At 40.2% G+C, this 24,027-nt stretch overlaps 1 protein-coding gene across 4 annotated transcripts in view; it reads left to right on the top strand.

Annotated features, from left to right (window-relative positions):
* The window catches only part of qkia (QKI, KH domain containing, RNA binding a), a 77,561-nt gene that overhangs the window by 46,174 nt on the left and 7,360 nt on the right, over positions 1-24,027 (top strand). For all 4 annotated transcript variants that reach the window (XM_081347761.1, XM_081347759.1, XM_081347760.1 and 1 more), the window contains exons 3-4: positions 1,573-1,689; positions 9,700-9,843. In XM_081347761.1, coding sequence (XP_081203887.1) covers positions 1,573-1,689; positions 9,700-9,843 — 261 coding nt within the window. The remainder of the gene's footprint in view (positions 1-1,572; positions 1,690-9,699; positions 9,844-24,027) is intronic.

Raw genomic sequence — 24,027 nt, 5'->3', positions numbered from 1 at the left:
GATGTTAGTCCCGTCCGAATCCGTACATGAAATCACAGACGTAGGTTGATAAGAATTGTAACTCAAACGTCGTTTGGAAAACTAGTCCCGTCCGAATAGGGCTTTAGCCACAATTTACTTTCATTATATAGAATAGTTGCAGTTTAAAGTAAATAATGACTCCTTTTAGGTTCCAATTAAAGTTATACAGGTTTGAAACTACCGAAAGGTGATTTAAATGCTGACAAATCTATTTATAGATGAACCACTCCTTTAAAGTGTAAGTTGCAGGTTAAATTTTTCACGAAGTAATGCAATGTGTTTATTAAACATAAAGATAAGAACCGCCCACCATTGTTTTTTATACCAAAATGCTGATATAATATGAAAAGTTGGCACTTTTAACAGTGGTTTTAACCGCTCCCGCTCCCTTCCACTAGATGGGGCGTGACGTCATATGAGGAACTCACTAGTAGAGTTACCGGACGCTAGCAGCTATAGATGCCTTACATAACTGCAGAAAAGTTGGTTGTATGTTTTATTTGATAAAAAAATTATGGATAAAATAACTCCATTGTAAACATACTCGTGTGTGCTGACTTCAAGGGGACCGTGATCCTGCCTGAAATGAGAATAAGCTATTCGCAAAACAAACGGGTTCAGGCACGTCAGATCAGCCGGTCGCAGGTTGAGCTGCTCCACTAAACTAAACGCGGTCACCTCACGGCAGCACATACTCTCCACTGCTGATAGCCCACACAAACACAGTGATGGGGACATCGATCTCTCTTTTTCTTTTCTGACAATAAACATCGCTAATTAAATCGTGAGAAATTGATAACGCGTGGACTGAGGAAGGGTATTACATGACGTTTGAGGCGTCGATGAGACTAGCTATTGATGCCTGTGCAGTGTGTGCATCTCTAACGTTGCAGGCTTGCAGCTCTGATTTGGACTGACTTACTGTAAGTAAATAATGTCTTCAGTCGTTGTCCCTCCTTGCTATTCTACATGACGGCAATATTTTGAAAAGACTCGCTTGTTCCGTTATATTATCCGGGTTAAGTTTGCACCAGGCTCTAACGTAGCTAACGTTATGGCCAACCCTCCACTAATTCTCCTCACACCAAGCATTAATAACTCTTTGAGTGCCATGGCTCCCCTCTCTCACGCCTGACCAGTTAAACATTGTAGGGCTGTGGTCCATAAAGAATTTGATGGTTTCCCGCATCCTCAGTCATTCTCCAAATAGCCATAATACAGTGGGAATCTAGCAGAGTATGGGTTGCGAGTTCCTCTTATGACGTCATCACCCAGTAACTGAAAAAACACGCTACCTTTGAAGAAACCCCAATAAATGTTATTTTAACGTATTTTAAGACAGAAATAATTAAATATATACATATAGAGCACTTTAATTTACACATTAATTGACTGTGGTGGTTAACCTGCAACTTACACTTTAAAGTGTGAACCTCTTCTTAGTGACTTTAGCAGCAATACGTGTGTATGTGCAACATCGTTTTCTAAAAAAAATGGTCTAAGTTTCTGAATGCATTGTAATCTCTCTCTCTCTTACTCTTGTTTTTCCAGTATAATTTTGTTGGGAGAATACTTGGCCCTCGTGGACTCACAGCAAAGCAACTGGAGGCAGAGACTGGCTGCAAGATCATGGTGAGAGGGAGGAGCTCCATGAGAGACAGAAAGAAGGTGAGATACACATAGAAACATTTGATTTTGAGGTGAGATACAGATGTACATTTACTGATATTATCAAAAAACATCTGTAAAAAGTTAACTAACACCTAATTTATACTGGGCCCATTTAAATAGTACTGTGCCCTAATTTAAACAAATCGACTGATGCTTCAAGGTGGTTCCCACAGCAGCAACCAGCACTGTTCAAATTCGCCTGTGTTGCATGTTGTTCTGATCTGCACTGTCCATTGGGCCATTTTCCATGCTGCATGGTTCAGTTTGGTTGTGCCATTCTGAGATAACCACATAATCAAAAAGGTGGGGTACCAGCATGACAAAATTGACACACCAGTAGGACATGTTGAACAAGCATGGACAAATGTGACCACTTAGTCACAATTTGGAACTTCCTCAACCACCTCTTCCTCCTTCACAGACAGAGTTCTGCTGACGTTTGCCATTTGGAACCAGTTTGTCCTTAATGAGCCAATTCGCTCATTTGTTGTGTCCAAAGTCTTTTTTTCTCTCTCCAGCACACACTCATGGTTAGCTCGCAGCACTCCGGCTGAGGCCCAGTTCTATTTCAGGCCTGGCTGTGGTGTGGGTGTCAGAGAGAACAAAAGCACATAGTAGACACACTAGAAAGTAGGACCTAGATCTTCCCCTACAGTCTCAGAAGAGACCCACTGTGTGATCAGCAGAGGAAGAGCTAAATCCTGAATGATGGAAAATTATGGCTTCAGGTGTGAGTTATGTTGCACAGAGACATAACAGTACTGCCCTGTCAGCTCTAGAGACTTTCTCAAGGGGTTGGGCAAAATTTGTACGTGTATCTGCTCAGCACTACATGCTGAAAAATCAGAAGAAATGGCTGATTCTGTAGTAAGCAACTGAGCTGATTTAATTCTGAAGTCTTGAACAACCCACAGAGACCTTTTTGCCAGGAATCAGCAACATTTGTCTGGTCTAGTCTTTCTCTTTGTATCCCTGTCAGCGTCCCAGTGGAGCTGTTTTATCAGGAAATCCCCATCACTGTACATTAGCATTACCACACACACACACCTGGGCCCCAGCTGTGCTCCCCTCTGGAGAAGCCATGTGTGAACTAAAGGACTTGATGCAGAAAAGGTTTAATCTAGAAAGAAGTTATATTTCCTCTATTATAGTATTTCTCCTCTTTTATAGTATTTCTGTAGTGGTCATGTCTTTATTTGCCCTGCTGAATGCTGTTGTCTGGATGACTAATCAACACAGAGCTTGAGCTCTCCTGATTCCAGAGTTTCTCAGAATAGTCTCCTGACTGACTCTGTCATATCCTTTTCCACCAAAGTATTGCTGATTCTTGGCTGGGGTACCTGTGAATCTCCTCCAATCATCCCTTCCTTACAGTCAACTGCAAGCTTTCATTTAGATCTGCCTCTATACAATCAACAATCAGTGGATAGAACCAAGTCCTGCCCTACATTTATTTTATTTTTTGATCATTTGTTTCACGAAGATGTAGATCACAATACAGAAGAAAAGATCTTTCGCTGCTTCCATTTCATCACAACTTTAACATCCAGAATAATTTAATTCAACAACCTTTGCGGTTTTAGTGGCCAGATAGTTAGAACAGACAGTGATTTTTGTCAAATAAACCTTGATGGTGAAGAGAAAAATGCTGTTCTACCATCGCCATTTTTCAGCTAGTGAACGAGAGACACGCACACCGGAACTGACAATTGCGAGTATAGTTGGACCTATCTAAAGAGAGAGACTTGAGAGGGAGACGAGTTTGGGCTGAGGGGGTTGTTTATTTAGCGTCCATTAGAAAAGCTGTTTTTGTGCTCTCAATAATTTAAGTGCTGCTGCCTCTGGGGACAGAGAAGAGCAATGGAGATGTAGAGAAATGGATGGAAAGAGAAAGGAGTGACTTTTTCAGAGAAGAGGTGCAGTGGGAGTCTTTCTCATAACACAAGGTTTGGTTCCAAATCATTTGTGGGGATGCGACAGTGCAATGAGTTGTTAGTTAGTGATGTGTTTAATGTTTGCTCTGAAAAGTAAAGGCATGGATCACCTGAAGTCTCAGGAGAAAACGCTTCGTTAACCTTAAATCAGACTGACATTTTATTTAGCAGCTCCCCAAAGGTGGTTTAACCCCATTTACCCTCTCAAGAACTGCGTACACACCGGTTCACACAGCCTCAAGAGACACTACGTCCTTGCGCTTGTTGTGTGTGCGTACTGAAGCTGAGCTCAAGCAGATGTAATGGGTGAGGACAGGACAGACAAACTCTGGATAATAACCTGTCCCTCTGTGTAGCCTTGTCCTCTGATCAAACGCTGTTCAAATTGAGGACTCTCAGAAACCACAGCATAGATCAAATGTAACAGACAGCCACCCTCACCGGAGCATCACAGAACCTCTCCAGAGAAACAAAATAGTCTCTCTAAAGCTTTTTTTTTCCCTCCCCTCCCCTGTCCTTCCTCTCTTTTTAGTTTTTACTCTTTGAACTTTGTTAAATTGAGTCTCCTTTCTTTTTCTTTTTGTACACCTGAATCATAGCACAAATTTATAATAGGAAATAAGTTCCTTAAAGTCGTAATATTGTGACATTTGCTAAAGTAGCCTTTTTTTTTTCTTTTATATTATGACTTACAGATCTGTTAAACGGTTTGTCAAAAAAGATGTTGTTCTAACCTGTGGGTGTTGATTTTTATTGAGGCAGATCTGTGGGGTTAATGCGAACTAAATGATCGGAGAACTTTTGGTTAAAAATGATGAGGTCATTTAAAAATGAAGCATCCATGAATGAATTGTTTACATTAAGATGCATTTTGAAAATAGTGTGGTGGAATTTTCATTTCGTGCCAACTTTTTTTAGAAGTTTTAGAAGTTTTGTGACATTTAAAGCATTTACATTAATGTGATAAAGTTAAACGAAAACAAAACTTTATTAATAATTAACATTTGATGCACTAAACCTTTTATTTGCCCCACAAAAAAATTTGGCTTTTGGCATTTTCTTTTAGTGTGTGCATTTGTCTGAAGAACCATTTCTTAGGAATATCTTGTGTTAGTTTAGTTGTTTCGCTAACGCATGTGCCAAGAAAATTAATGTGAACAATGTTAAAATCTTCCTCATGTTCATTCAAAAGATATTTCTTGAACCACTCTCCTGCCCATGTTGGTAGTTTGAGCTTTTTTTCCAGTCAATTTTCCACTCCTGTTGAACAGGTGCCTGTAAACTACTCCTCCCGGGACAGCTGTTCAAGACTGTAGCTTGAGTTCTGCTCTGGTTGATATGAACAGTATTTATAGGGTCCTGGGATTATTTCCAGCCAGGCCAACCGACTGCCAGTGGAATCGAACCAGTGCCTTTGCAGGGTGAAATTTATTTTGCTCTTTTGTTTTTGATGCACACACAGTCAGAGTGACAGTTCGGGCCAAATGCACATGCTAAAGGTTCACAAACCCACTCGCATCTCCTGATGAGTTGCTTCTGGATTCATTCTTGTACTTTTATAGGTCTGTCATCACATGTGTCTCCTATCACATGTGTCGGCCCTCCACTGGTTTCGTATGTCGGTAAACAGAATCTCTTCAGAGGCTTTCGGGTTGTTCTACTTGTCCTGCGCTACCCGCCCCTCACCCACCTTTAGAGGACATGATATTGACCTTGCTCCCTGATGGGCGGGGGTGGGTAGTTTACAGTCCATGGCATGCCTTTGCTCTGCTCCGAGCTGAAGGTCTATCTCCATACATGGATCCCAAAGCATTTTGTGTTCACTTTGAGAATAGTGCAGTAACTTTTGCTTTTAAAGGGTAACTAAACCCTAAAACAACTTTTTTTAGTTAATGATTTGTAAGACTGTGGCTTTATTAGTGCTGTTCATTGATGTAGATTTTAATTCTACAATATAGGGTGTAAAAACGTCTGTGTGCTGCCCTCTTCAGGTTGAACGGTGGCTACTGCAGTTGATTTTTCCTATTGGCAGTTGTGGTACCCTGTGACGTAAGCAGGTACCAGCTCAACACGTCCTTGGTACGAGCTCACCACGCACTTGGCATAGGCTCAACCCCTGGTATAAAAGCATTTTGTTCCGTCAGAACCACTGTAGAGAGTTAGTTGGAGGAATTGCGAGTATTGAAAACGGTCAGGATAGCGTATATTAGCATCTAGTTAGCATAGCATTTATATAGTTATTTAGATTATTTCGTGTAGCCTAGGTAGTTAATTCACAGTTAGTGTAGTATTGCATCAGTTAGGATAGCTTCAAGTTAGTGTTGATTTTTAGCATTAGCTTTATCTGTATTTAGTACAGTGGTTATGATGGGACGTAGGTGTAGTGTTGCTGATTGCAACAGAACAGGTCGCGCTGTAAAGGGGCACAGTGCCAAACGCTGCTCCTCCTGCATGGACTCTATCACTGCAGCGACGTCTTGATGTGAGTGAGCATATATTTTTAGTCACAATTTATGTTCTTTCCTATTAGGCTAAAGTTAATCCTCTGGGGGCGACAAACGTGCCGACACGTTTTGCTGGATTTTTTCACATAGCAGCAAAATAGACTTAAAATACTGTCATTTATGGTCATACAGACTTAAGAAATATGAAAAAATAAACTGTTAAATGTCTATTTTTTTTATGTGTCCACTTACAATCGAAACAAAACATTCTGCTTTTGTAAAATAAAGAAAATAAATGGGGTATGCTTTCTGCCTCTCCGTCTCCGTGAACTTTTTTTCTGGAGCACGTCTAAACTTAAACAAAACTCAGCGACTACTATTCACCCAAGCATGAGCAATATATCTTTATAAACATTTAAGTTTCTGCTATTCAATTATCTAATTCAAAACGAAAACAAATATTCTCTGTTTATGTAATCTGTATGAAAAGATTTCAGTCGTTCTCTTGGCAACTCATCTGCTTATGTGAACATGCCTACAGAGAGCGTGCGCTATTGAAATGGGTCTCAGGTGCACGCCCCGCCCTCTGTTCGTCCCTTCTATCTCCACTGGGCTCTGCCCACTTTTCCAGCATTTTTCAAATATTGTCATTGGGTGGAGTCAGGCTATGACCAGGGGTTGAGTTACCCTTTTTATTTATTTATTTATTTGGCCATGATAATTGTGTAGTAAAAATTGTACATTGTGACAGCACTAATGCACACATTCACAGTGTATTGTACATTGATCATTACCATAGCAACAGTATCCATGGCAGTGCCTGGGAAAGCGGTGTCATAGGCACTCGACTGGGTCTCAGTCGGTGTATTAGTAAGCGTGTCAGGTGGACCCTTCTCCTCCCCGCTGAGATCCACCACTCGTGGTCGTTTGTGAAGCAGGCATGCTAATTGAGGTGTCTGACTGAGCAATGATCTGAAAGCATCATTGGAAACATTGGGGGAGGGACAGATGCCGACAATGTACTTGTAATCAATGTGAACGAGCCGTTTAGGGCCGGTCAAGTGGTCTTTAAACGACTTCCCTTGGAATTCTGTCTTTGAATTACTGATCGTTTCATGCATAAGAGGTGTGCAATGGGAAGTGTATATACTTTTAAAATAAATAAATTTTTAGCTCCATCTAACTTTTTAACTTCTTTATAGTGGATATTTTTATTTTATTTATTTAGGTATGTTTTTGCTATGTTACAGTAATGTTTCTGTAGATTTGCTTGATGTGAAGATTGAATTGTATACCATAGCTTGGTGTCCCATACTACCCAATTTCTTTAAAAAAAATCCTCAAAAGAGGGCTTCTCATTTTGACCAGGTTCAAAAACAGTACAACTGATTTGAAATGAACAGTCAGGCTCTTGAGAGATGTTGAAAGCTTGGTTGTTGGGTAATTGTTGGCTTTGAAATAGGCCCACCCTCAAGAGCCTAAAGGTTTTTTTTTTTTTTTTTTTTTTTTTTTTTTTTTTAAGAACAGTTTAGCACCTCCAACTGTTCAGACAGCTCTACTGTAGCATAATGGCTTTCTTTTGAGGCAGCTGTTAACCCAGGCCAATCAAATGGTCATGCACACCAACTGCAGACCATTGTAAATGATCACCGGGAGAATTGTGCTCAAAGAGCCTCATTGCTCAAATATTTTTGGTCTCCACTTAGATCAGTGCGTAAGTCTGCAATGGACTTACACTGATCAAAAAAACTGTAGCTTTTTATGTATAACCTGTAAATTTTAGAGACTGAATTTGGCTGAAATGCAGAGATTTTAATTAATATTCTATAGGGATGCTCCTATCAGAGTTTTTGCAGCCGATAACGATTATGGATTGATTGGCCGATCCTGATCATTCAAGCTTTGTTTAAATAATAATTAAGCTCTCTGTTGAATGTCAGTGTTTTTTTTTTTTTTTTTTTTCAGGTAAGTAATATCACAGATGAAATCAACAGTAATGCTGTATATTGTTTTAATTGCGACTCAAATAAGCTCAACAAATATAAATTTTACAATGAACATTAGGGCTGGACGATTTTGGAAAATAATCAAATTGCGATATTTTTTACCAATATTGCGATTGCGATTTAATATGCGATTATTTTTTAAGCTCTTTATCTTTTCTATTATTCAACAAAAACAAGCAATAAATCAATGTAAAATAGGGAAGGGAATCTTTAGGCACCTCATGAGCCGATACATTTTTTTTTTCTTTAATTGATCTTATTAATAAAACTTAAAATATTTAATTACATAATTATAAGTAGGCCTACTTATAATAATTACACATTAATAAACTAAATTAATACAATTACATGTTAATAATTTTAACAAATATAGCTTCAAAACAAATAACAAAGAGGGAAAAAAATATTACAAGCAATAAACAGAGTGCTTTCAGTATTTAAGAGTAGGCTGTCTGAACGTGTTCATCTTTTTTGAAATTATAAGATGTGGTTTGTCCTGTTTGTTTAATAACTGACTGTGTCACATTACCGGTAAATTCGCGTCATAAAAGCATTTTGAGATGCAAACGTACATTTAACCACGTAGACTCGCTCACAGCCGCATGCTCAAATGCTCTTCGCCAAACGCACGTGAGTATTTGAAATTGAAAGCAGCTTCTGTCGGTGATTTTCATATTTTTAATATATAAGCCAACTGCATTCCAAGACACATGATGCCTTCGTAGAACATTTGTAAGTAAAATACCGGCGGGCGAGACCGCGTACTACTGAAGTAACATCACGCAGACCGCGCGTATCTCATATCTTGCGCAATGAAGCCCACGAATGTCCTTGTAACTCGCTTCAACTTTTCCGAACTTTATTAAAGATTATTTCTCGTAAGGTTCGAGTGGTGTCGTGTGTGTGAGAGAGAGAGACAGAGGAATTAGAAGCAAGCAGAATACGGTTGTATATAAAGCACGCGCGTCGTACACGTCTGTGTTTAAAACTAAGCTCAGACATATACAATACAGAATCGTTGGAGAGAATATAACACAATATCACATAAATTAAACATAAACTGTTATTTCCTGTAGCCAGGTCTATATGTGTCGCGTGCCAAGTTGATGCTTCGCGTTTCACATGACCAGACTATAATCGCAGCTTTGCGGTTTAAAAAATCGCATTTTATCATATCGCGATATTATTATTGTTCAGCCCTAATGAACATTTTAATAGGCGTTTTTTAATCGCTGCTCACAAAACTTAGTGTGTTCTGAACAACATATGACCATACTAAAAATTAGTAGAAAGACTACTAGATACCAGAATTTTACATTTTTACAGTCATTTTTCTGGTGAAATTGCATGTGGCAGCTAACTGACTAATTGTGAATGTGGTGGTGGTAAATATTCTACTCAGATTCCCAGCTCGTGTTAATGTGCTCTGGGGTAATAGCTAACTCGCTGTGAGGCTGCATTAGAGTGCGTGCTGTCATCTATGGCAAGAAAGTGTCACACTCTCACACACTGACTCAGTTTGATGTCCTGTAAAAAAAAAAAAAAAAAATTCCTGTCATCACTGCTCCTAACATCTCTCTCTCTCTCTCTCTCTCTCTCTCTCATATTGTCTGTGTTTCTCAGGAGGAGCAGAACAGAGGGAAGCCGAACTGGGAGCACCTAAATGAAGAGCTGCATGTGCTGATCACAGTGGAGGACACACAGACTCGTGCCGAGATCAAGATGAGAAGAGCGGTCGAAGAGGTCAAGAAGCTACTGGTGCCTGCAGTAAGTTGCAAACACATTTATACTTCCCAGTCGTACTTGTGCTTCCTGTTCTGGGTGTGATGCCTTTGTGCATATGGGGTGGATTTTAATCCCACCCTTGACCCTGGCTTCAGTCTTCTGCTAGATTTGATATTTTTATCTCAGGCTCCCAACAGAGAACAAATGGCTCTCTGCAACCTGCTTCCCACATATTTCCGCCCCATTCCACCTTTCTATTCTCCGCTCCTCCAACGGTTGCCGCAGGGGGTGGGAGCGCTTAAGTCAGGGTCTCTGGCTCCAGGCTGTTTTGCCTGCAGTGAACAGAATGGCTGGACAGCTGCAAGAGCCTGTTCCCTATCAGGCAACATGGTGGAAAGGCTTTGACCCGCTGAAACACGGCCAGAAGCCATGTGCTGTTCCACCTAGCCATGTGCTTCTCACTTCATTTCAGAGCGGGACACACAGTCCTAGACGTTCTCTGACTGCTCTCAGGCACCCGCTGTCTCCTGTTTCTTTTTGCAGGTTTTTCTTCCACCTATCTCTTGGCCAGAAACCCCACATTTTGCCCCTTGTTTGGGGATTTTTTTCCTCCTTTATGCTCATATCTCTTTTGTTCCGTTTGAGCGGGGAGGCCTTAAACCTTTCACGCACATGCACATGAGTACACACACATACACCAGCTAGTCGGGAAGAAAACAAACATACACGACTCGCTGAGTGTGTGTGAGTCATTCTGGACTGTGTGTGGGTGGGATATGAGTAAATGGCTACATGCTCTCCAAATTTTCGCACCGACCCTATGAACCCCTGAGATCAAAGTCATCTTCACTGTGTATACCCCTCTTTTGCCATAAACACACACACAAACCGTGCTCAGGGTTTCTGGAGGACTGTATTTGCTCTACTCCGGTATTTCAATTCAATGTTACACAACTTGGTATTTTATACAAAACTAATATCTTTACTTTTAGAACAGATTTTTATAGCATAGATCTAACATATTGTACATATTTGTATTTGTTCATCTTTAATTTTTTTAAAGCGGTAGTCTAACCAAAACTGAGAAATGTCACTACTCACCCTCATGTTTTTTTTTTTGGACCATATGAGTCAGTGTGGTTCAGTAGTGTTTTGAGCCCCACTGACTTCAATTGTGTGAACAAAAACATTTGAACCATTATTCTAAATATCTTTTGTATGAATGTGTGTGCTAAATTAATGAATTCTAAAAGCCTCAAAAATACTCAAAATGAGTATTAAAATTTGATGTTACCATGGCAACACCATTTACGATATCAAGAATACTTTTTGCAATTTTATATCAGCTGTGTCTTGAAGTTGAAATCAAGTTTGAAGCAGTTTGCGTAAATGTAAGATGATGATTTCAAAGTCTTTGTAAGTGACACACTTCCTGCTGCATTATGACCGTGACTTGCAGTAGCCACAACCATATGATCATTTAATGAAGGTAAGCAAATGATGGCATAATTTAAATTTTTGAGTAATCTGTCAGTCCATACAGAGAAAATTCTTCTTAAACATGCTTTTTCTGCTGGTTCTCTGTGTGGCAGATTGACTATTGCCCTTTATCATGCCAAGCTAAACTGGATTAAATGACAAACCGTCCATCTCAGCCCATGCAGTCTTAATGAAGGATATCTCTGGCTCATTTAGGGGCATGAAATTGCCTTATTAAATACATCATAAAACATACTGGGTCACAGTCTGTTTCCCCTCGACTCTCTTCGTTTTGTCATTTTGGAAATGATTTGATTGGTTAGAGCAGAGAGAATGGGGGCAGTTGCATTTCAGAGCTCTCATAGAGAGGCTCTCTGCTTTATAAACATCTGCTATATTGATTTTTACCTACCTTGAGAGGCAGCTAGCACATTACCACATGAATTTGTAATCCTGGCTTGAGCCCCGAAGAGTTGCCACAGCCGAACGGTTCCCGCTCGCAGAGACCCAAATTGAAATTTTCAGCCTTGCTTAAAGAATCAGTTCCTCACAGCATTTGAATGATCGTCAGACTCTGAGAGAGTGAATGAACGGCGGGTATGCGCGCGCACAGCCTCAGAGGCCAGGGTTAGAAGGGGGTGATTGAGAGATTCGGCTCAAAGGCCCTGTGAACTTTTCAACTCCCAGCGAGAGACAGAAGAAAGGAGAGACACAGAGAGAGATTTGAGTCGAAGGTGGGCTGATAATGAAGGTAGTAGCGAGTGAGAGGATTAAGGCAGGAACGTAATGGAAGGAAAAAGATAAGGATTGTGCCACACTTTTATATGCGGATCGCGTCCCACATATATCATATATGTGAGTTGATGGATCTTATTCATAGGGGTGCACAATATATTGGTATCCGCATCAGTTAATGTCCATTATTATTATTATTATTATTATTATTATTATTATTTTTTATATTGGTATTAATTGTTTTTATTTTTGTGTTTTTATTTTAGAATATTTTTTAATATATTTTTTATTTAAAATGAATATCTGTCATTTAGTGGTTATCATTTAGTGGTTATAATAAATGTACACATTTATTTCTATCATTTATTTATTAAAATATATATGACTGTTGCATAAAAAGCCGCTTGTAATGCAATGGAGTTTCTTTTTGTTATTGAATTATGCTTGCAAATCTAGGTGCATCAGCATCATATAGGTTGAAAAGGGTTACCAGATGCTGGTCAAACAGTTTTTCTCTCAATTTCTCACACCCACTGTCCTCTGACAGGGACACCCTGTCTTTGTTCATGAAAGTGCTGACACGCACGTTGACTTGTAAAACTGTGACCTATGAAGCACTCAGGGCAACATAGGTCTACAAATCCAAATCTTTTTGAGTTTGACTTGGAGCATAAAATTAAGATTTATCGCTTCACAAATTCAGTTTCATCCGGTTTTGTACATTTTACAGCTTTGGAAATGATCAGTAACTTTAGAAGACAAGCGGTTCACGTGAGAGCACAAGGAGTAGGAGGGCTGATGATTCTTTCTAAGATGACAGGTCAAATTTATGATGTTGTGAGAATTGAGGAACAAATCACTCTCTGCAAGCTAAGTGGTGCTAGTACCCTACTGCTAAACAGAAATAGAGGACGGTGGAGACAAATGCATTTGTGGAGTATGGACACCGATTAGACACTGATAGCTGTAGCTTGTAAGGTAACCCCCTCAGTTAAGTTGCATTTTTAAAATCATGTTTTTTGTGTGTGTGTTGTTCCTTCACGTTGTTCTCTGTCCAACTATTTTTGAACACAAGTTCATATCCTATGTGAACGTCCCTAACAAACACGTCTGTTATGTAAGGGTTAATGCCCGACGAGGTGTCCATTGTCAGGTATTAATGGACGACAGCGCGCGTCGGACAGTTCACGCCTCACCATCGTCCATTAATACCTGACAATGGACACCTCGACGGGTGGTCACTTATCCCATGGTCACTTGCCAAATAACACATTTTTAAAACATTAGTTTATATTTTAATTAGTTTTACAATCGAAATCTAAAGTTTTTACAAACAATAACTTGGTTTCCCTGGTTACGCCTGATGGTTTATTTACTAGGTGTCCTCTATCACTTTTTAATGGACACCTTGCAGCCAATCAGAATCGAGTATTCACCCAGACCTTGGTATAAAATTATTCAAAGTTTCCTTGAGATCAATTAAAATCAATTGTAAAAATACAGTTTGCACATCCTTGTTATTCTCATGCATTAAATATGACTTAAAACAGTATTATGAAATGCTAAATTATTTACTGTTAGAATGTTTTTGCTAAATCCACAAGGAACTGAGAATGGCATTGATTAAAAATGAATCAGTGATCTTATCTCTCAAATTACATTTGCTAATTTCCATTTAAATGTGTTGGTTGTATGAGTAGATCTTATCATGTGTGTATTTTAATGTACTTGTATTCAACAAGATTAGGAAACATCACCCTTTCCTGTATGCCAATTTGTCCTTTGTCATCGTTTGTCTCTAAATTTGCAGACTTGGGTGCTTACTTTCCCAGTTTGCAAAGCTGCACGGATTATAGCAACTGTACAAAGCAGCTCTAATTTCGAGCAGATTCGATGACGAGCAGATGCCACAAACAGAGATGCGTTGTAGTCCAGGGACATGTCTACATATCAGATCCCTGTTAATTTAATTTACTGGTTTATACTTCAGCCCATTTGGAGATGATCGGAGAGAATAAAACAGTGTGATTCCTTCCTGCGAAGTAATTAGCCTCTCAAATGTGTTAAAATCCTGACAAATTGTTTTTCTCGTTAGGGGTGCTAAACCCAGGAGAGCAGCCGCCCATGATGGGTGTTGTGGATTTAGCTTTTTAGAAGATGCAATGTGTCAAAGTTACCATGAGAGATTCTGTCCTACAAGGTGACATTGCTCATTTCCCCTCAAGGTGTGTGTTTGAGAGCGAATCTGTCTAACAGACAGCAGAAAGTCACTTATCATTGACAATAGCTGTGTTGGTATTTAAGGTCAGTGTTAATCCTGCTCAAAAACCCAGTGAAAGACCTTCTGGGAAAATGCTAGCCTGAGATATTCACCCTAAATAGCCCCTCGCAGCGAACTGTGCGCTATATACACCGAACCGTTCTTTAGCATGTCTGCTCCCAGTTGGTATTGGTGCACTAGGGAATGATGGGAAATAGAAGCTCACACCTATGACATCTCATTAAGAATCTAGGCCACTATGTGTCCATTCCCTTTGCCTCAGCTAATTAAAGTGGCATGTCAAAATATTTTTCTGGGTTATTTTAGCGTCAGTGTGCTGGGTCGACAGGAGCGAGCAAAAGTTTAAAGTTTAACCCTTTCACACACAAGTTTAAAATACTCTAGCGGACCTTTTTTTTTTAAAGATCGGATCACCTTATTTCCATGGCAACGTGTAATCTTTGTCATGGGACCCCGCAGCCACAATAGCGCTGTATCAGTTTTATTTGTTTTTTCCTTTTTTTATTTAAAATATTTTGAAACTTGTAAGCCATGTCATCAACTTCCTGATATTCTAATTCTCAAATACGTCTAAGTGAACGTGTTTACTAATAGTTTATTTTATGGCTGCCCCTGGCTATAAGGATCATGTAGCATCTCTTTGTGTTCGGTGTTTGTCAGGGAGGAACTTCCTGCTAGATTGTGACATCTGTAGTAACAGATTTGCCTCCAGAGCTCAGTGGCTTTGAAACTTTACGTGGGTGTGTATAGTAGATGTAGCCCAACAGTCTGGCCCTTTCCTTTATTCCTTCCTTTCTTATAGCTTTCCTTTTTTTCCTTTTTCCTTTTTCAACTCTACTTGCGCTTGTAGGCAGAAATCGACTAGAGAACCAACTTGCTGCTCCCCGTGTCCTCCATGATGCTTCCAATATCTTAAAAAGCCACAAAGGAAGGGGGAGGGAGGTGAGAGAGAAGAAGAGGAATGGGGAGCTTTGCTCACACAACGCTCCCAGCATCGTTCTGTGAATGGTCTCGTCCTTGCCTGTAACAAAGTGACTGGGTTAGCAGTGTTTGCACTGTAGCCTGGAGCCCTGTTCCCTTCTCTTGTCTCTTCCTTTCTCACACACACACCCACTCTCTCTCACACTCTCTCTCTTGGCACATCTTTCATCCCGTGTACTCCAATAACCATAGCATTCAGTGCCTCTGCCAAGCACAATGAGTCCTGATCTAGAGAGGTTTCAAGCCTCCCTGAGTTGTCATGGGTGCTTTGCATTTGTAATCTTTTCCCAATTCAGGAACGCAGTTAATTTCACACCATACACCTGGTTATAGACCTCTCACTCACTCTTAGGTTCAGAGGAAAGGCGAGGGAGAGACAGATGGTGTATAATATACGACAGGCGCCGTGGTCTGTGGGGCGTAACGTCCTCGTCAGCCAAATTCTTGCCGTCAGCTCGCGGGCTGCGTATCTTGTGGTGCGCTGCCTGACACGACAACTGTTCTGGGCAGCCAGCTCTTTGTGATCAATAAACACCTTTTCCTGAGCATGCATAATCACTCTCACCTCCAATCAGACCCATGTGACAACCCAGTACAAAATGCAATCTGGCTGCTTGCCATGGTTTTGGCATGTGTGGTGAGATTGCATGTTCATTTACTGATCAGTTTTGTTTAAAATTAAAAAAAAATTTGAGCATCTGATAATGGCAGTGGTGTGCTGATTTCATTGAATGTAAAGGATAGTTCACCCTAAAAAAAAAAAGAGATAATTTCCTTATTTACATGTTGTTCCAAACCTGTATGACTTTGTCAGTGGGGTCCAATCTTTTGGAGAGAACTATCGCTTTAAGCATGCAGCTGCATTTTTTACTTTAGAATGGCTGGAATGTAACCATACTGTACTGGATTCAATACGGCTTGGGTTTCCTTGGCCGAGATCATTGAAGATCTTGGAGGACAAAAGACAGGAAAAAATCATAGTGAATGCAGCCACCTGTGACGACAGCCTCCCGAAATGTGTGCAAGTTGCCCTGCAGGTCAGTGCAACCCGTCCGAGAGTGCTCTTGTGTCCCTGTTTTCAGAGCATGTGTCGCATCCGATCAGACTCAAGCCCCAGCTGCAGGGTCTAGAGTGTAGGATCATGGGTAATGGGAACATCCTCAGCCGTGAGCTTGTAAAAGCCCTGTGCGCCGCCTCTGTGACGTGGCTTGTAGATAGCTGGAGAGACATCAGCGCTCGTTGCTCCTCCTTGCATAAGTGTTGATACAAGCAGAACAAAGGGTCAAGGGACTTGATACTGTAGACATGCTCAAAGCACAGTGTTGTATTTTGCAAATGCAGAGAAGTTTAGAAGGGTAGAATAAACTTCTTAATTAGGGATTCACAAAATAGTTATTTCATTGTTTGTTATTAGAAATTATTTAATCTTATCGTATTAGTCAATTGTGTTGGTCAGTATTGGTTATATATCGACCGATATTGGATATGTAGTTGTGTATGCTAATTTAGCTGTTTTTTCACATTCAGATTGCATTTGGGTCATCTAACAATCACTTAAAGTTAAAACAATAATCATTTGATTTAAAACTGTAAAATGTCATTTACCAAATCTCAAAATTAATGTTTATTTTTCTTATTTATTTGTTTATTATTTTTCTTATGTTTTTTTTTTATTTTTTATTTTTCTGAATGCACTTGTAGAGTTATTTATTTTGCTGTTTTACTGGCCATGAAATGAAAATGTCACACTATATCTACAGTATATCACACTATATGATATCAGTATCGTAATCTGCTTTGGCCAGATTTTCATATTATTTTTAGTGTACACTTTGCAAACTACAGTGTCCTCTTATAACTGACCATGTGTCAGTCCTTAGTTATTTTGAGAATATGGCCAAATGGGACATTCCCGAGAGCCTTTTTTTCTTGGAGTGCTGGCAAACTTTTAATTTTACAATATCTGATGGTGTCGATATGGTAGCTGGTCCTGGCAGTGTGGACCGTTTCACAACTAGAGGCCCAAGAGGTTGAGATTGTTATCTTTCTGTGCTAGTCCTGCTTTATAGTATGCACTCCCTCTTTATCTTCTTCCCTAAAGTAGCTGTCCTCTTCTACGTGTCGTGGTCTTGGTTGGAGCCATGGTTTGCACCCTGGGCTTACTGACCACCAGAACCGCAACAGGAAAATGCTTCTCTTGGGGTCTGTATGCTAATCCGTCCTTTGCTGGCAGCATTTTCAAACGCTCCATTGGACTGGCAGTTCGTCAGACTCACTGAACAGAATGGAAAACAGCAGACCCAGAATAGACTGGGATTTACTGTGTGCCTATTTTCACCTGAGCACCTGCCATTTTAAAGGCACAAATTCAAGCAGCGATGTGCGAAGTGAACCACTTCACACACAGTGCAATGGGATTTGTCTTTTAATTTTCAGCTTTAAAGTGATTTTCCTGGCTTAACAAGTGTCACTACAAATGAGACCGTAGTTGCATAGAAAGAATACTGCCGTTTATTTACTGTCAAAAAAAAAATCCCATTTCACATCACATTATTTTAGATGCTCTCGTCTGCTGCTCAGCTGTTTTATGGTTGAAAAATAGTCTAATGTTAATCGCCTTTCTGAAGTGGAAATGATAAACTGATGCTGCAGGGAGCGTTTTATTTAACTGTTTTTTGACTGTTCTATTAGAGCATCTTTTTATGATACCGATACATAATTTACAAAGACAGGCATCATTTTGTGCTTTTGGGTTAATGCCACTTATCTCGGCTAGTGAACATGCGGTCTCGTTAAGTTGTTGTTCTCTCTGGGATTTCAATTGCCCACTCTTCACAGACTGCTATGACCCTGTAAAGTGCTCCAACAGTGACCCTGAGGGCCTCCCAGTTATCGGCTAACTATGCATTTCAGAGTACACTGTGCTGCATAGCAGTGTGCAAACGCATAATTTAGCTGGGATAAGTGGTGCTACAGTTTTCAGTGTTCTCCCAGGTTTAGTTAAGAAGGAAATTTAGATTAAAATAAAAAGTTCAGTCTATTTGCATCAAAGCAAATACTGAACCAAACAACTCGGTTTCAGCTAGCATGACCTAGTCCTTTAGCCTGTCTGAATATTCCATCCGAAAATTAGCTGTACCTCCCCCGAAAAAATTAAAATCAACAATAGGCCCAAGAGACAAAATACAGAGCAAAGGAAGAAATGCTGATAATTGAGAATTTTTGTACAACCCCTTGTCAATGGTTATGCAAAGGTTTTTCTACAGCAGTTTTAATATTATTTATACAAAATACAATAAAATTAATATCAACCCTTTTTCGGTTGTCAGCAATAATGTGAAATAAAATGATCAGCTTATTGGTGTCAGAAGTAAAATTTTATTTTATTATTGGTGCATCCCTAAGTAGCCTAATGCTGCCATCTCAACCCTTTTTCCCCTTACCTTTTTTTTTCAGTCATAGTCTTCATTTCCATACAGTGTGACAGACCTCTGACAGTGAAGGATGATATTTCAGCAATAACGGACTGTAGGTTTGACGACATCTGCATTTTGAGTTGGTTGCTGAGATAATTTAAGACGGCCCTGGACAAATAATCTGGATGGGTATTGGTTGCAACCATAACTTGTTCCAGAAAGAGGCCCAAAGTCAGCTTGTGACTTTGAAAAGTTGGAGTCCATCCCCAAGCTCTCCTTCCTGTAACAAGCTATCTGGATAAATAACATAAACCTCTTAGTTTGCAGCCCACCTCTTGAGGTTAGTCCTGCCCCTGACTCTTCTGAAAACAGTTGGCTGTAATCTCTTCTGGTTCCCATAAAAGACCCCTTGTGGATATCAGTCCAACTGCATTTCCTTTGAACAAGCTACTAATCCTTTTACTTTGGGGAGAATAGCTGCAGACTGAAACGCCAGTGTTTGCACTCTAGCCTAGTTACGGGGATGTTTTTGTGCCCCCTTTGGCTGTCTGCACTCCCACCCTTGTTACATGGTGTCTGGGCTAATTATCTGCTCATTCAGAGTCAGAAGAGGCCAGGGACCAGTAGGATCAGTCCTGGCATCTAGAGAATCCTCTCAAACCAATGTCACGGAGAGAGCCAGGAATGATTCCTTTCATCTTCTCGCACTGTTTTCGGGGGGCGAATAGGATTGTGTTGGGGCATACTTTAGCAGTAGACAATACCAAAATTTGGTTTCATGTTGAGCATTTTGTCCCTCCTATCTTTGGTCACAGGACAAGTAGCCGATTTTATTTTTAGTTATTATTATTTTTTTATCCTGACCTACTCCAGAAGCTTTTGGTTGCAATTTGGCCCAATATGTCTCCATTACTCTTCGTTTGTAATCCCCCATTGCCACAGTGTCTCCTGAAGTCAGCAGAACACGTCATCAAGATTGTGTGTGGATTCAGTTACTTTCAAATGCAATATGTTTTCCAATTTTGCTCAAGCAAAACATATTTTCACGCAGCATGCATTGATATATTAGGCTCTGTGCCTTCTGCTTGCTAATATATTGGCCCTGACCCACAGAGCAGTTTGGCTATCACAGTAGAGACCTTGACTGCGCTGGCCAACACTTTTTAATATTGTGTATTCGCTTTGCAGCTGCTATCCTTGACTGTGAAGTAACCTCTTCTGGGCCGTCGGGGAAGCACTGTTTTCAAATTAGCCTCAATATGGTCCATCAGTCCACACTGCATGTTCAAGGGGCTGTCATAAGAGTGCTGCTTTTATTGGGATTTGCAGATTTATTTATTCAGGCCTTTTTTCCCCTACTGATTCATTCCTCCCATTTGCCCCCTATGAATACAAGGTTAAGGGGGTTGTAAAGCGGGCAAGGTTGGGTCACAGTCCAGAGCTGACAGCCCAGGCGGCACAGAGCACGCGGATCAGCTTTGACTCTCAAATCTCAGAATCTGATGCAAATCCGGCAGTATTTAAACCTCCAGATCAGCCTTCCCAAATCCTTTCAAGATATTCTCGGCTCGATTGGGTGGCATTAAAGGATCATAGGAGCAGAACAAAACATCGTCTGGCAGCGAGAGAGAGAGAGAGAAATAGGAAGAGGGGAGGGAAAATTAGAAAGCGAGAGAGAGAAGAGGGCGAGCCAGCTGAAGGTTTTACAATGTGTTGCACCAATGGAAATCATGGATCACTTTAATGTTCCCTCTGTTTTTGCACCCCTCCCTCCTCATCTTCTGTTGTGCTTTATTTTGTTTGTTCGCTCACTCTGATCTCTTTCCTCACAGCCCTCTCTGGCAAAATCCAGCGTAATCCCGGATGGGTGCCTTTGTCCAGTGCATGTAAACATCTGTGAAGCATTTTAAATACAGCTATCACACTCCAACCTGGCCTACATTTTCATATGGTGGTCATTTCACAGACCTTTATATTCGAAGCAATGTATATGACACACATTGTGCGTCTTGCTTTAGGGGAAGACTGCTCAGAGATCAAACTTGCAACCTTTTGCATTTTTAGCCTAGATATTTAACTGACTCTATGTAATACAATTAGGTTCACTGTGAGAATGCTTGTTTGTTTAATCCCCGCATTTTAATCACCATCCATTGCATTTATGTGTGGATCCAAATTCCTGATCTTGAGTTGTGATATTTTTTGAATAAGCCATTAAAGCCTCAGTTTTTATTTTTGTTTATATATATATCTAAATACATAATATATAATATATACATTTATTATATATATACATTTAGGATATAGATTTTTAGCTTTTCAGTGAAAGTTTCCAATGAAGTCCATTCAATTACCATTACAAACGAGGAACACATCTGTGCTTTACTCTTCCAAACTTTAAACCCTCTGTTCCATTAACAAACTAAATAAAGGAAAACATTAGTAGTTTTACTCTGAAAATGTCTTGAGCTCAGGTTTAGTTCCACTCAAGCTAACTGTCTGAGCGTATGCAGGGCATTACCTCCATGCAGTTGACAGCAGAAGGGTGGTGTAACTGCTTGTCATGCACAGTAATCTCTCTTCACTGACTGGATGACTGCTGAAGTTCATACTGAAGCTCATGCTGAAGCTTTCACAACACAGTCAGGATTTTTGAAATTATTTCTGAGGTGGATAAAACTGTCTGTATCATGTAGATTGTTGAATATTTGATGGTGAGGGTGGAGTTGAAAGATATTTTTGTATTAAAGGGGACTTTGGTAGTGCTGGAAGTGACAAAGGTAATGCTAATAATCCTAGATTTTTCTCTATTTTTTTCTTAAATGTTTCTCTGGTCCACTTTTCTTATCTGGTGGTCTGTGTTTTAGTAAAAGATGATCTTGAATTGTATTGCAACTTGAAAGGAAACACTTGTAAAAGCCTGACTTGGCTTTCATTCCAATATAATTTAAGCATGCAAGATTTTCTGATGGACGTAAGCACTTGCTGTGGACACCACAGATCTACTGAATCTCACTGAAAAAGCAAATGGCCTCAGAAATGACTGTAAACGATTTATTATGTAGAGGAAATGCTGTAGTTCTGTGCGTGTAGCAAAATTGATGTGCTCACAACCTCTGCTTTCACAGTCTACCGTTCCCTGTCCTCCCCCACATCCAATGAGAGCCGCTTCACTCCGCTGCCCTTACAAATAGACCCCATTGATTGAATCTGATTCCTGTGGATAGAGCAGGATTATTGAGCGCCCTTCCCTGATGTCTCGCACCCAGGGTGTGTGTGGAAACGTTCTCTCTGTGTCAGCTTTTGTTGCTTAAATCAGAGGGATGTCTCCCCAGAGCCTCCCCCCATCTGATGACACACAGCTCTCTGGAACGCACACTTCCTTTATTTTACTTCCTCCCCTCTCTCGCCTGCAATATTTTTTTTTTTTTTTTTTTTTTACAAACATCCTGTGAATTCCTGTATCTCGAGAGGAAGAATCAGAGAAAGAGGATGGTATAAAAAAGAATGAAGGAAAAAATCTGACCTGACCTCAAACAGAAATGTCCACTCTACAGTGACTCTGAGGAGCTGCGTCATCGGCCCTTGAAGGAAGTCTCTGCTCCACTAACCCCTGTCATCGCAGACCTGTGGGGAGTTACTCTTACTGACCAGAGGCACTGCAGTCTCATTAAATACACTGCAGAATGAGCCAGAAACAAAGTCTTAGTTTGTGGGACGAGAGAAAATCGACTCAATCTTCTTTTACGGTCAGCACTGAGATGTTGTTATTTGGATTTAGAGCTGAGCCAACAACACAAAGTCCTGCTTCAGCAGAAATGAGAGCGTGATTGTTTATGGTGTTTTGTGGCTTTTTTGTCTCGTTTATCCTCTTCCTCACCCCTCTTAGAGGGATAAATAGGTCCGGCTGCCCCAGACCCTGATTTCCCTCTTTCCATTGCTTTAATCTTTTATAATACAATATTTTTTTTTTTTTAACCTTGAGTTTTTTTATTTATTATTATTATAGTAGTTTATATAGCGATGGTTTCTCATTAAAGTCAGCTTCAAACTGAAAAATTGTGATTGTCCATTCACATTGAATGGAAAAAGAGTAGCCTAGATATTCTGCCTATTAACTTCTTTTGTTTTTAGTGGAAAGTAGAATGACATGAGGGCAAGTAAATGACAAACTTTTGGCACTTATCGTATCTATCGGTGGGCTCTGTAGTGGTGGTTCACCCTCATTGGCTGAGGACCAGTGTGTATGCTTGAACAGGAAACCCTGGAGCAGATCTTTGCCCTTGTTGAATGGCAGACTCTTTGTCAGTTCAGACAGTATTAGAGCAGCTGTGCCGAAACTGAGATCTGCTGGCCAGTATAAGAGCGAACAGACATCTGTAAGGCGGAGGAAGGATGTGTGACAGGAATGCTGCTCGGTCATTGGAAACTTTCAATGTGTGCATTTCTGTTCATTTTCACTGTGTATGATAGGCTAGTGGTAGAGGATTTGATCTGGTCTCACAAAATTTACAGGACTAATCCTAGGTGAAATGTGTGAAGGACGGCGCCGAACACGGCGGTTTTATCAGTGTTTTGTCTGGCTCAGAAGTAGTCAAGTGGACAAATTAAGATTTTTCCTTTCTTTTCTGCGCTATGTTCGATTTAACCTGGGTCTGTTTTCTTTGTTCTGTCTTCACATGAGTGATATGGCTATCCATGAGCTCCTCGGTTGTGAAGGGTTCAAACAAAAGCTAAACTTTCTATAAGAGAATGTGTCTCTGTTGAATTACTGAAGTGCATAGGAATGGGTGAGTCATTCATGCGGGGGCATTCTGTAGCTTCAATGCAGTTTTTATTTTTCTCTCTGATTGAGGAAATTACTCAGGGTCTCTCTCAGCTTTGAGTCATGTGGATGTGTAGATTTTGACTAATCTATAGTAGTTATTTCTGCAGTCAAAGTCCCTTAAGGGCAACTCTCACAATACCACTCCAATATGGTGTCTGTCAAAGTAGTTTGGCCTTTGATGTGTGCTCTCCTAAGTTAACTCTGAAACACCATGAAAAGTTAAAGGTATCCCAGTCCTCCAGTGTGTCTGTAGCTTGATATGTAAATCTGAATTCAGCTGGTTGCTCCTCCGTCTTTCTCTCTCTCTCTCTTCTCCTCCTCTTCTCTGCAGTTGGAAATACGAGTCCCTTTGCATTTTGGGGGGATTTTAGTAGCTCTGTGTTGAGAGATCTCATGTTTGGTTTACTCTTTACTCTTTCTTAGTAATCAAAAGTGTGCATCCTTCCCTGTCTAGAAGCACTAGACTTTTTAGTTCCTGCTGAGAGTAGATCTGTTAACTGTGTTTT

Source organism: Scardinius erythrophthalmus (genome assembly GCF_964197995.2).
Source record: "Scardinius erythrophthalmus genome assembly, chromosome: 19".
Classification (NCBI taxonomy): domain Eukaryota; kingdom Metazoa; phylum Chordata; class Actinopteri; order Cypriniformes; family Leuciscidae; genus Scardinius; species Scardinius erythrophthalmus.
Note: the sequence above shows the minus strand (reverse complement) of the source record. Positions and strands in the feature narration are given on the sequence as shown.